The 14086-nt window shown below is 37.9% G+C and overlaps 1 protein-coding gene across 2 annotated transcripts in view; it reads right to left on the reverse strand.

Moving 5' to 3' along the window:
- The window catches only part of Zdhhc15 (zinc finger DHHC-type palmitoyltransferase 15), a 105133-nt gene that overhangs the window by 67598 nt on the left and 23449 nt on the right, over positions 1-14086 (reverse strand). The window contains exon 2 of one of the 2 annotated variants that reach the window (XM_042668687.1): positions 12238-12264. The exons of the other annotated variant lie outside the window; for it this stretch is intronic. Within the exon in view, the coding sequence (XP_042524621.1) occupies positions 12238-12264 (27 nt within the window). The remainder of the gene's footprint in view (positions 1-12237; positions 12265-14086) is intronic. 2 annotated transcript variants of the gene reach the window in all.

Below are 14086 nucleotides of genomic sequence, written 5' to 3' on the forward strand. Positions count from 1 at the left end.
AGTTTAAGGGACTTTAGATGTTACTTGGTAGTGGTCTAAAGATGCAAAAATCTGGTTTACATTATTACCTCTAGCAACTAGCCACCCAGCTTTGGTTTGAGTAATGGGGAATTTATCAACTGCTCGGGCTGCCCATTCTATTATAGTTGGAAATCTCGATTAGGTATATTTTTTTTCCTTATATTATTGGCTGCCGCCTGACAACGCCTACCCATTCTACCTGGAGGAAATCAGATTTGCTTAAGGACAGAGATTTGTATCTAGACATTTAAAGATCTCTTATAACTCAGTAAGACTAACAGCTCAATAAAAAAATGGGCAAAAGAAGCTGGACGCCTGTGACTCATGCTTGTAATCCTACCTACTCAGGAGGCTAAGATCTGAAGATTACAGTTCAAAGCCAGCCTGGGCAGAAAAAGTCTGAGAAACTCTTATGACCAATTAACCACCAAAAAGCCAGAAAGGAAGCTGTGGCTCAAGGGGTAGAACACAAAAGCTTAGAGCACAAAAGCTCAGGGACAGTACCCAGGCCTGAGTTCAAACCACAGGACTAGCACTAATAAAAGGGAGGGGGGCAAAGACTTAGCCAGACAGTTCACAAGAGATGATTTAGATGCCAAAGAAGCTTATGGAGATGCTTGACATCATTTGTCATTATAGAAGTGCAAATGAAAACCACACAGAGACACCATCATAGACACAAGAATGGTTTAAAAACACAAAACAACACATTGATTTTAAAAATTAGGTGACAGAAAAGATGTGAGCAACTAGAATAGTCATATATCACTGTTCGGAATATAAATGGTAGAGCTACATTGGAAAATCCTTTGAACGTTAGTTACCAAATTAAATACACCATATGAACCAAAACTCCCACTCACATTTACTCAAGAGACACAAAGACAATGCATATGTATTCTTGTCAGATTCATTCAAAATGGCTCCTAACTGGAAACAACAACCTAAATGTTTCTAGACTGGTAAATGAAAAATCAAATTGTGTTATGTCTGTAATATGAAATACTACTCAGCAATATAAAGAACAAACTACTCATATGTACAGCAATGATGACAAATGTGGGAGGAAGAAGCCAAATACAAGAGTATGTACTATATGATTCAGCTTATGTGACATTTTAAAATGTACAACTATGAGAAACAGAACACCAATTGATATGGAAGCTGGAGATAGAGAATGAGAGAATTTTTTGCAAATGGTGAATAATCTGGAATAATATAAATATTATATATACTTCAATTATAGTGCTATTTATGCCATGGCATACATTTATCAAAACTCACCAACTTGAACACTTAAAAAGCACTATTCTTATGTAAATTATATTTCAAGAAATCATACAGAATCCAAACAAAAGATATTCCAAAGTGAGCCTTTTCCTTTCTTCTTAGAATTTTTTTTTTTTTGGGGGTCCAGTTGTGGGGCCTGAACTCTGGGCCTGGGCACTGTCTCTCAGCTCTTCAGCTCAAGGCTAGCACTCTACCACTTGAGCCACAGCGCCACATCCAGCTTTTTTTCTTTTTGCTTATGTGGTGCTGAGGAATCGAACCCAGGGCCTCATGCATGCAAGGCAAGCGCTCTACCACTGAGCCACCTTCCCAGCCCTCTTCTTAGATTTTTTTGACATTTAGCAAAACAGGTAACTATTTATTTTAACTTCCCAATCTATATTCAAATGTGTTAGGAGGTACAGGCCCATAGGATTGCAAGCAAAGTCAATAGCTATGTACAAAGCTTAAGGAAAGGCAAAATCATGATTGAAGCAGCACATTGGCTTCACTGGGGTGGATGGTTTTTTTTGTATATAGATCTCATTTTTCACTAAATGTATGCTCATCCAGTAATGGATCATGGATATAATGGGAGGAGTGTCTAGGAGAGGATCAGTGAGAGGGGGAGAGAAAAAGGAGGGGACACTGAGGGGTAGAGTATCCAAGGGTGTTTCATATATACAGTGAAACCCACCACATGACTTGTTTGATAAAGATGGTAAAGGAGGGGAGGAATAGGAGTCTGGTGTGGGGTAGGGGAGGGGCATTGTGAGTATGTATGGAAAATTGTATGGAAAATTATTATTAAATTCCCTTATGTTAGATCTGTATACCAATTCAAAAGTAGAATTAGTTATATATATACATATACATATATATGTGTGTGTGTGTGTGTGTATGTACTTTGAGAGAGATCTGTATACTAATTTAAAAATAAAATTAGTAAAATATACATACAGAAAGAGAGAGATTGAGAGAGAGAGATGGTTGAGTGTCGATGGCTCACAGTGACAGGTGATTGAGATCTGAAGAACATGGTTCAAAGACAGCTAGGGCAAGAAAATCCATGAGACGCATCTCCAATTAAGCACCAAAAAAATCCAGAATTGGTGCTGTGGCTCAAGTGGTAGAGCACTAGCCTTGAGCAAAAAGCTCAGGGATAGCATCCAGTCCCTGAGTTCAAAGTCCCAGGATTGATGCATGCATTGACACATGCATGCACATGTGCACGCACGCACGCACACACACACACACACACACACACACACACACACACACAAACATGGATGTGTCCAAATGAAAAGGGACAAAATTAGTTTAAAATAAAACTTGGAAAGTGGTATTCACAATTGAACCTTACTCCATCCTTACGCCTATCATCATCACAAGGGACTTATACTTTCTACTTTACACACTTCTGCATTATTGGTATTTTATGAAGTTTTAGAACTTTTATAATCACGAACAGCAATAAGCTCAGAGTAATGGTTCACACCTGTAATCCTAGCACTTGGGAAGGTGAGGCAGGAAGACAAAGTTACCAACGCTCTAGCTCTAAAGCAAAATATAAGGCAAAAGGGATGGACTGGAGAAACAGTAGCAACTGAAACTAGGTAACAGAGGAGAGATTACTAGAAGACAATTTCCAAAATTATGGGCAGGGTTTAGGTAGAAACAATGATAATGAAGCATCTTTGTTAGAGTAAATTAGACTCCACCAGAAAAAAAAGGGGGGGATGGGCAGGCTGGGTGCTGGTGGCCCATGCCTATAATCCTAGCTACTCCGGAGGCTGAGATCTGAGGATCACGGTTCGAAGCTAGCCTGGGCAGTAAAGACTGTGAGACTCTTATATCCAATAAACTACTCAGAAAAAGCCAGAAGTGGGTGTGGCTCAAGTGGCAAAGTGCTAGTGTTGAGCACAGATAGGTTCAGGGACAGAGCCCTGGCCCTGAGTTCAAGCCCAGGATCGGCAAAACAAACAAACAAACAAAAAGGATGGGAGTGTGTGAGTCAAGCGACACAGTACTTGACTAGCATACATGAGACCCTGGGTTCAATTCCAGGTACCCTAAATAAATAAAATTTAATTTTTAAGTACATTGTGAAGAAACTACAAAATTAATCTTAGAAGACCCATACTACAAAGTACTCAAAGATCATTTTTAAATGAAATATATTTTTGTATACTAAGAAAAAAGCATAACAAAAAAACTCTCAAGCTACAGGATATCAATCACACTATAATCCAATTAAAAAATAAAACACGCAAATATACACATGCATATTTATGTTTGTATGTAAATGCAAGGGAATATATCAGAATTCAAATCAGACAGTGATATGAGTGGAAATGATCAGAGTATTGGAAATTTTTATATTATATATTTGCATGGTAATTTTAGTTCATTAAAGATTTTTTAGAAATGTATTTCCTTGGGAAGGAGGCTTTTGTTTTCAGCCTTCATTATAAAGTAATTTAACAAAAAAAGTAGGTATAAAGTAGTATATTGTTATTTTTATTATTGGTATTTTTACTAAGTAGCCTAGGCAATCCTTGAACCCAGAATCCTCTTGCTTCCACTTCCCAAGTGCTATTACAGGTGTGTGCTACAATACTCAGCATTATATTATTTTCAAAATTATATTTCTTTCAAATGATACATTGAAAACACAAAAATATACATATCAATGGGGACTCTGAGCTATTTCACTACATGGGTACATTGCATAATCAGGTTAAAAATCTATCATCTCGGGGCTGTGGAGGTGGCTCAGAGGTAGAGTGCTTGCCTTGCATGCATGAGGCCCTGGATTCGATTCCTCAGCACCACATAAGCAGAAAAATAAAGCCGGAAGTGGCATTGTGGCTCAAGTGGTAGAGCGCTAGCCTTGAGCTGAAGAGCTGAGGGACAGCGCCCAGGCCCAAAGTTCAGGCCCACGACCAGACCCTCCCCCCCAAAAAAAAAATCTATCTTCTCAAATATATATCATTCCTATTTGTTTCTGCGCTGATACTGGTGAGTGAACTCAGGGCCTTGCTCAGCTTGCTTGCTTACAGCTGGCACTCAACAGTCAGGTTACTTGGAGCTGGAGCTGGATTCAAACAGTAATCCTCCAGGTCTCAACCTCCTAAATAGGTAGGATTAGCTACTCAGCTAATTCCCAGTTCTCCCATCACTCGCCACTGGCTTTTGGCACATTTATTACGTCTTTATGGTGAAAATTTTCAAAATTTTTTCTTAGCTTTTTAAAATTCATAGTATTCTGGATCTTTATTAACAAAGTTTCAACCTGTGCCAAGAATCCCTAGTGTTTCCCCTAAGCCCTCCTGTAATATTTTCATGTTATCTGCTTTTATCTCAAGATCTTTGATTCATTTGGAATTGATTCTGGTACAGGGTGATATGTGTAGCCAATTCGGACAGCAGCACTTGTTGAAGAGGCTGTCTTTCTTCCATCCTGTTTTTTTTTTGGCTCCCTTATCAAAGATTGGGTGGCCATAGGTCTGTGGGTTCATTTCTAGGTCTTCAGTTCTATTCCATTGGTCCTCAGGCCTGTTCTTGTGCCAGTACCAAGCTGTTTGTATTACTACAGCTTTATAATAGAGTTTGAGGTTTGGTATTGATACTCCTCCAGCACTGTTCTTCCTGCTAAGGATTGGTTTTGCTATTTGGAATTTTTGAATTGCTTTGGGAATGTGGCCAAAATGGAACCCTACTGCATTGTTGGTGGGAGTGTAAACTTGTTCAGCCACTCTGGAAAGTAGTATGGAGGTTCCTCAAAAGACTAAACATAGAGCTTCCCTATGACCCAGCAATCCCACTCCCAGGCATTTACCCCAATGATCACAAACAAGGCCACACTAAGGCTACCAGCACAACCATGCTCATTGCAGCATCAATTCCTGACTTATATAACTGTAACCCCTCCATACATCACCTTTACAACAAAAAAATCAAAAAATAAAATTCATAGTACATGATTGTTATCTATTGCCACTCTACAGTGTAATACCACAATGTGACTATTTACTCCTAAAAGTAACTTGGTACTGTTGTAAGGTAAATCTCAGTTGCGAATCCAGTCGCAAGGAAACAGAGAAGCTGCACATTGAGAAGTTGCATCAGGAGTCTTTTTTTTTTTTTTTTTTTTTTTTGGTCGTGGGGCTTGAACTCTGGGCTTGGGCGCTATCCCTGCACTCTTTAGCTCAAGGCGAGCATTCTACCACTTAAGCCACAGCACCACTTGAATCAGGAGTCTTTATTAGACAGCCAGACCCAATTTCCTTACTTCAGTACCCATTGATTGGACCCTCATCTCTATTTCACTTCTTCTTTCCCTAACCTCTGCCATCCACCATTCTACCCTCAATCTCCATAGGATCCATTATTTTATTTTCCACATATGGGTGAAATTTGTGGTATTTGTGTTTCTCTACCTCGCTTATTTCATCTAACATAATGATCTGCAGTTCCATGCATGTTGTTGCAAGTGACTCTAGTTCATTTTTTATGAATGAATAGCATCCCATTGTTAACATACATTTTCCTCACCCATTCATCAGCTGATGAACACTTAGGCTGTTTCCATTTCCTCATTATTGGGAACAGCGCTGCAGTAAATGTGAGGATGTAGGTATAGCTGTCTTAACACAATTCAATTTCCTTTGGTTATATATCTACACAAGTAGGATTGCTGGATCATGCAATAATTCAATTTCTGACTTTTTTGAGAAACTTCTATTTTTTTTGGGGGGGGGTCCGGTCGTGGGGCCTGAACTCTGGGCCTGGACGCTGTCCTTCAGCTCTTCAGCTCAAGGCTAGCGCTCTACTGCTTGAGCCACAGTGCCACTTCCGGCTTTTTTCATTTTGCTTATGTGGTGCTGAGGCATCAAACCCAGGGCCTCATGCATGCAAGGCAAGTGCTCTACCACTGAGCCACCTTCCCAGCCCCAGAGAAACTTCTATTTTTATTGCCATATTGGTTAAACTAATTTACATTCCCATCAACAGCATACAAGGGTTTCCCTTTTTCCACATGCTCAACAACACTTGTTTATCTTTTTACTGCAAACCAACATTCTTATCACAGTAAACTAATATCTCCCTGATGATTAGTAGTGTAGAGCCTTGTTGTGTTTGTTGTTGGTCACTTGTATGTTTTCTCTTGAGATATGTCTACTTAGATCTGTTGACCATATCTTAATTGGGTTATTTGGTTTTTGCAATTGAATTTTTAGAGTTCCTCAATATCTCCCTTTGTCAGCTGTATAGCTTGTACTCTGTAGTGTGTCTTCAAATATAGGGTATTATTAAGAACACTGAAACAGCTCAAAATGGAACTGAAGATTTCCTAAATAATTTGGAGGTAAATATATAATACCATACTGTGGCCTCAAGTTTTTCCTCCAAGTGTTCTCTTATCCTTTTGGTGTTTAATATATCACCAAAAAATTAAGACTAGTAGTGAGAAGCTGACACAAAGCAGATATTACTATGATCTAAATTTTCAAGTGAAAATCTAACTAAGCTCTTCAATTAATTTACTTAGGCCCCAATTAACTACCATAGACTGGTGCCTTAATTACAGAAATGTATTTTCTCACAATTCTGGAGATTAGAAGTTCAAGATCAAGAGTGACAGAGGGCATTGATGAAAGTGAACTATGCAACTTGTGGGTGGAGATGGGAGAGAGGGAATGAGAGAGAATGAGGGAACAGATGACACTATGAGAAAGGAAATGTATTTATTACCTGACATATGCTGTATGTCACCTCTAAAACAACAATAAAGTAATTTTTTTTAAAAAAAGAATGATAGAGGGGGTAATATTGACTGGAATAGAATGTAACCATGTGAAAATGTGACAATGAGTCTCCCCACTCCCACCCTATATAACTAAGGTAAGCTAATTTAAAAAAAGATGTTCAAGATTGAGATGTCTGCAGTGTTCCTTCCTTCTGAGGCCTCTCATTGGCATGCCAATTGACATTTTTTCCTCTGTCTTTGTATTCCTTTTGTATCTGTGTCCAAATTTCCTTCTCTTACAAGGGCACTCATCATATTGGGTTAGGCTCTACCCTCAGTGATCTCATTTTAACCCATATATCTCTTTAAAGGCACTATCTCCAAATAAGGCCATATTCTGAGGTACCAGGGGTTAGGACTTCATGTGTGAATTTTGGGAGGATTTAATAGGCTCATAACAGTTTTTTTTTTGGGGGGGGACTCTGGGCCTGGGCACTGTCCCTCAGCTCTTCAGCTCAAAGCTAGCACTCTACCACTTGAGCCACAGCGCCACTTAGGCTTTTTTTCTTTTTGCTTATGTGGTGCTGAGGAATCGAACCCAGGGCCTCATGCATGCAAGGCAAGCGCTCTACCACTGAGCCACCTTCCCAGCCCATAACAGTTATTTTAAACAGGAAGTTTATCCATTTCTGAGAGGGTAAATAATTACAAGCATGGAGCTTTAGAGGAGAAACCAAAGAATTTAGTATGCAAGCCATACAATGCAAATGAATTTGCAGAGAATGAGCTGAACTTTTGTTTAAAATGATTAATGGCCTCTTTGAAGGTGAGTAATACATTACTGTTAATTATATTTGAAAGATGTGATAGATGATGCCTGATGTCTATATCATTCTTAAGTTCATCTCTCACTTCATGTTGGGGCCATACTAAATTTATAACCTCTATTTCAATTGAGATCCTCATTTCAGGGGTAGAGAAAGGAAGATTTTTTTTTCTGGTTAAGATCTTAAAAGTATGGATAGAATCACGCTAATGAGATCATCTTTGCAATACTCTTATGAACATGATCGTGCTTTAGTATGACCTATGAAAGAAAATAGGGAGTTATATATCTTTAATAATTCCTATATAACCAAGGCTGATAAAATATATAATATTCTAAGCTGTGATTCAGGATGACCTGGGCTTTAGTTCCTTTGTTTGCATAAAAATTGGCCTAACTGGGTCAACCTATTTTACGTCTTCAGATCACAATTGTTCTACCTTCACAATATGAATGCATAGACTCTTTTTAGATTCATGTATTTATTCCAATACATTAAAACATAAAAAATGAAGTCAAACTTGTCCAACAACTCATAAATTCTTTAATCTTTTAAACAAAATGCACAACCCAAGAAACATTGCACTAAATTGGAAATAAGTTGGGAAGGGAGAAATAGAAGAGAAATACATATAGATTTGTGGACCATGGACTGAGTCCAGTCCCAGGAGAGTGAATGCATGGATTTTGACAATGAGGTCACAAAAGCAGTCATAAGGAATTATAGTCCTAAAGTATGTTATGCTTCACAGAAGATAGGTCTTCCAGGTCCCAGCCAATGTTTATATCACTAACAGTAATAATAATCATTATAAAAATAACACAGTGATATTGGGTTCCAGATACTTTGCTATGATACTTACACACATCATCTTACTCATGTTTAAAATAACCATAGAATGTAAGTCTCATTTCTATTCCACAGAGAGGACAGCAAAATTTAGGTTATACATGTTAAGTGGCAAAGTCGACTTGTTCTCATACAGATCTGATACTAAAAGGTATTTGCTAATTTGGTACTGTTATAATTTTCTTCACAGGGCATAGGGATTGAAAGCTATAAGGCATTGTACTCACTTCCTAGACAGTGGTAACAATAACCACCAACTAGATAGGTTAAAATGAGAGAAATTTATTCTCTCACAGTTCTATTGGCTGGAAGACTGATACAAGTTGGAGGCAGAGATATGCTCTTACTGAAGGCTCTTTTCTTGCCTCTTCCTAGTTTCTGGTGGTTGCTGGCAATCCTTAATGTTCCTTTCTTTGTGGGACCATATCTCTGCCTCCATCTTTACATGGCTGTCTTCACCAGGTGCTGGTAGCTCACACCTGTAATCCTAGCTACCCAGGAGGCTGAGATCTGAGGATCATGGTTCAAAGCCAGCCCAGGCAGCAAAGTCAGTGAGATTCTTATCTCCAGTTAACCATCAGAAAACCGAAAGTGGTGCTGTGGCTCAAGTACTAGAGTGCTAGCCTGAGCTGAAAAGCTAAGGGACAGCACCTAGGCCCAGAGTTCAAGCCCCACAACTGACAAAAAAAAAAAGACATGGCTGTCTTCTCTCTGTATCTGTATATTCAAATTTTCTTCTTTTTATAGGAATACCAACTACTGCATTAGGGCTCAGTCTAATCTAGTATGACATTATAGTAACTTGAGTCTATCAGAAAAGATCTATTTCCAAGTAAGGATACATTCAAGTTCCAGATGAACATGCATTTTGGTAGGGAACTATTCATCCCAGCATAGGAGCTACTAGATTGATAAGAAATGGAAACTTTTTGCAGTATGTTTCACTGTAGAGTTCTTAAACTTTCGAGATGAAGGGGATTTGAGGTTTCCATTTCTTTGGTATGTTTTCTTTGCCTATGGCAAACAACATTCCTGCTAACAGTTATGTAATTTTTTTATACTTTAGTAGTTCTATGTAGTTTGAAACAAGTCAGAGATTCAAAGGGTTAGTAGGAAGGTGAGATATTTATTAGTCTGTTGGCCTGTTTTGAGAAAAGGCTCAGTGATTTATCACAGATAGTTGGGGGAGGGCAGGATGGGAAGGGGAAACAAAGGAGGAGGCTACAATGCTTGATAAGAAATGCACTCATTATCTTGCCCATGTAATTGTAACCCATCTGTACAGTATTTTCACAATAAAAAAAAAAGAATACCAACATACAAAAAATGTAACAACTGAGTTAGGTGTGTTAGTTCACACCTATATTCCAGCGCTTAAAAAGCTGAGGCAGAAGGATTACAAGTTCAAAGTCAGCTTGAGATACAAAAAAAAAGAGGGGAAAAACAGTAACAACCGAGATTGTTTCTTCTTAACACTTAAAAAGCAAACTACTGCATATTTAGATTAGTTTACATGAAATCCATATGATTCTATTAAACTAGCCTCATTTGATAGAAATTGAGGTCCAGAGAAGTTGAGATGCTTTCCAAAGTCAAAGAGCTAGCAAACGACAGAGCTATAACTGCAAGCTAAATACTCTGCCTCCCAAATCCTATGTTTTCCCCTTATACATCATTGCAAAATGTATAGGCAAAATCTGCTCTTATTCTACATCATGTTGATGAATTTAAGAACTATTGAGGAAAGAAGTACTTGGAACTCCTAGAATCCTAGAGACAATAACAATCATATTTTTCTGTAATGATTGCTTAGAGAACCCGAATCCCAGATTAATATTACCAGGGAGGTATTGAATTGAGTTGGGCTTACAAATGACCCTACACACTAGGGTAGCCAAGTTCATTGGTAACAGGCAGAAATGAAGTTCATAGTACTTTGGACACTGGGGAAAAAACAACTTAGTTTTAAGTTTCTGAGTAAAGATTCAGCTAAGCAAACCTACAAGTCACATATTGAAGAGGAAAAAACAAATGTAGATTTGGTTGAGATTATGGGCTTTGAGGGTTTAAATACTGATGCTCACTAACACTCACTAGGACAAGTTATTTTACCTCTTTAAATTACAATTTCCTTCTCTATAATGTAGACATGTACATTGCTATGTTGGTGTAAATATTAAAGGGTGGGACACACACACACACACACACACACACACACACACACACACACACGCAACTTAGAAATGTACCCAGCAAAACAAATTTCAGTTTCCAATAATATTAGGATACTATTGTCATTATTCCTTTTGAGTCATGTATCATTTTAACCCCCATCCAATTTGTCTTGAATGTTTATTGTGGAAAATATTTATAATTATTAAAGATTTGCATACAGAAAATAGGTTCTGACCTTAAGAAGCCATTCATAGAACAAGAGGCAATGTAAAAACTGCCATAATAGCCGGGCACTGGTGGCTCACGCCTATAATCCTAGCTACTCAGGAGGCTGAGATCTGAGTACCTCGGTTCAAAGCCAGCCCGGGCAGGAAAGACCGTGAGACTCCTATCTCCAATAAACCACCAGAAAACCGGAAGTGGCGCTGTAGCTCAAGTGGTAGAGCGCTCGGCTTGAGCTGAAGAGCTGAGGGACAGCGCCCAGGCCCAGAGTTCAAGCCCCACGACCGACAAAAAAAAAAAAAACTGCCATAATGCAATAACAATAGAAAATGTTCACTGAGTCGCCATGATGTACTATGCCCACCTAGGTTCCAAGTGCTTGATGTAATTAACTTAGTTTTTCATAACAGTTCTGTGAAATAGGTGGTATTATTATTTTCTATATACAAATAAATTGAGAACAGGAGTAAAACGATTTGTCAGGAAGTAGCAGAGCCTAGATTAGAACACAGACAAACTAGCTCCTATGGTCTATAGTCTCCCCATCATACTGCTGTTACCTCTGTAGCCAAGGCATCTTTAAATGAAAAGTTGTAAACTGAAACTTTAAATCATTACAATACAAATGCTCAATGGTTTTATATTTTAACAATCGATTCCCATGAAATAAGGACTTAAAATGACAATAGAAAGTGACTATATGAATATTCCAGCTATTATTGATTAAAAAAATCATATGACACTAATGGATAAGGCTCATGCTGACACTTTTGAAAACTTTTAGAAAGGCAGTTAAATTGCAAGTCATGTTGAAGAAGAGTATAGTACATACATAGGAACTATGATGGTGAAGGATTTAGGCTATGTGGCCTCCTGTGGGCTCTTACTCTATCCCTTTAATAGGGGATGGATTGGGGGGAAAGGCCAGGTACCTAGGACAACAATGATGAAACAAGACAGCCCAGAGCCACTATGGCAGACATCACAGTTACTATGAATCCTGATCATTTCCCATCCTATCCAATAGTCAAAAGGTCCATTGAAAATATGTTCTCCTGAAAATATGTTTTCCGGAGTATGGTAAGTATGTGTTGACCAAAACAGTTCACAACATACACTTACCTTTCTCTGCTGGGCTCATAACAGTAACTGTGAAAAGACAGACAGGGAGAGAGAGAGAGAGAGAGAAAGAGAGAGAGAGAGATCAAAATTAGTAGTGTTTCTACCAGATAACTTGAGGGGTTTGGTGGGGCTGGGATAGATGGGTGGGGAGAGAATTACAAAAGTAGTGGCATTGATCAAGATGCATTATAAATTAACACAGTGAATTGAAACTCCTTTGTACAACTGCTTAAAGATTAAAAATTAGAAAAATTCAAAATATATTTTCAAATTCATTTTTCTACACCATGTTTTTTGAGCAATTTACACAATATGACTTTAGAAAATTACCAGCTTAAGATGAAGGAAGGCAAAGATGATGAAATTCCATCCAATGCTGCCGTTCTTCATCTTAAAACATCAGTAATTAAGAATTATCAATTATTCACCAAGCTGGTATAATCTAATATTAAAAAAAAAATAAATAGAAGCATAAAAGCTTATAACATGGCATTAAAAATGATAAATTAAAAGATGATTACAGAGCCAGGCACCAGTGGATCACACTTGTATTCCTAGCTACTCAGGAGGCTAAGATCTAAGGATTGTGGTTCAAACCCAGCCTGGGCAGAAAAGTCCCCATTAGACTCTTATCTCCAAATAATCACTCAGAAGCCAGAAGTGGATCTGTGGCTCAAAGTGGTAGAGCACTAACTTTGAGCCAAAGAGCTCAGGGACAGTGCTCAAGCCCTGACTTCAAGCCCTACATCTGACCAAAAAAAAAAAAAAATTAAATGTCCTTGAATGATGATGGTGTGATATCCCAAGAAATGTATTATTTAAGTAAAAAAAAATCATTAAATCAAAAATGCACCTAACTTACTGACCACTTACATTAGCCTGCTATTGGTCAAAAACATCTATAAATAGTCTATTTACAATCAAATGCTGAATATTTCTTTTTTATTTTTTATATCTATTTTTATTGTAAAAATACTGTACAGAGGGGTTATAGTTACATGAGTAAGATAATGAGTACATTTCCTATGGAGCATTGTTCCCCTCTCCTTTGTTTTTCCCTTGCCATCCCTTCCCTCCCCACCTCCACAACTCCTCCCTCCCCATCCCATCCCCAAGTTGTAAAGTTCATTTTCAACATAGTGTCTTGTACATTGTTACAATGGTGTCAACCTGTATCCTTATTTCAGCATTTTGTTATTTCCCTTCCCCTCCCCAAATTAGAAAAATGTATATACGAGATGCAGGGCACCAGAATCAAATACAGTGAAAACAGGGGTTACACCATGGGGGAAGAACATACAAAAGAAAGAAAAAAATCACATAGTACATTATAAATACATTTAAAACAATGGCAAGAAAGATAAAACCACTTGTGTCCCTATCTTGGGGTTCATTTCGCTTAGCATAATTTTATATGGTCACATGTACATTCAAATGCTAAATATTTCGTCTGATTTCTTGAATACTATTCTAAGAGTGGATAACAAAGGATGCATGATTCTATCTTCACAGCATTATAATGTTGAAAAAAATCTTATGTCGATCCATCTGTAATTTAGTTTCCCAAAGTGGTCACTGTATGATAACTTTAAAGGCCAACGTCATTTGTCTATTTGGAAGTAATACAATGTGGATATTGTCAGACTATGTCAGAAATTCCCTTGCCCTGTTAGGTGATCCTAGACACATTCTTTGCTTCTCTAAAATTACCTGCCTCTTAATGTTACTTGAGAACTAATGGTGTTAATCTGTATGAATGCTGCTTCCCATAGTATTTAGCAAAAGGTAAGTGTCAAATGAATATTCATGGTTATTATCTGTGAATTATGAGTTCACAGGATATCAGTAG

This window comes from Dipodomys spectabilis, unplaced genomic scaffold (genome assembly GCF_019054845.1).
Source record: "Dipodomys spectabilis isolate Male_0828 unplaced genomic scaffold, ASM1905484v1 ptg000468l, whole genome shotgun sequence".
Lineage (NCBI taxonomy): Eukaryota > Metazoa > Chordata > Mammalia > Rodentia > Heteromyidae > Dipodomys > Dipodomys spectabilis.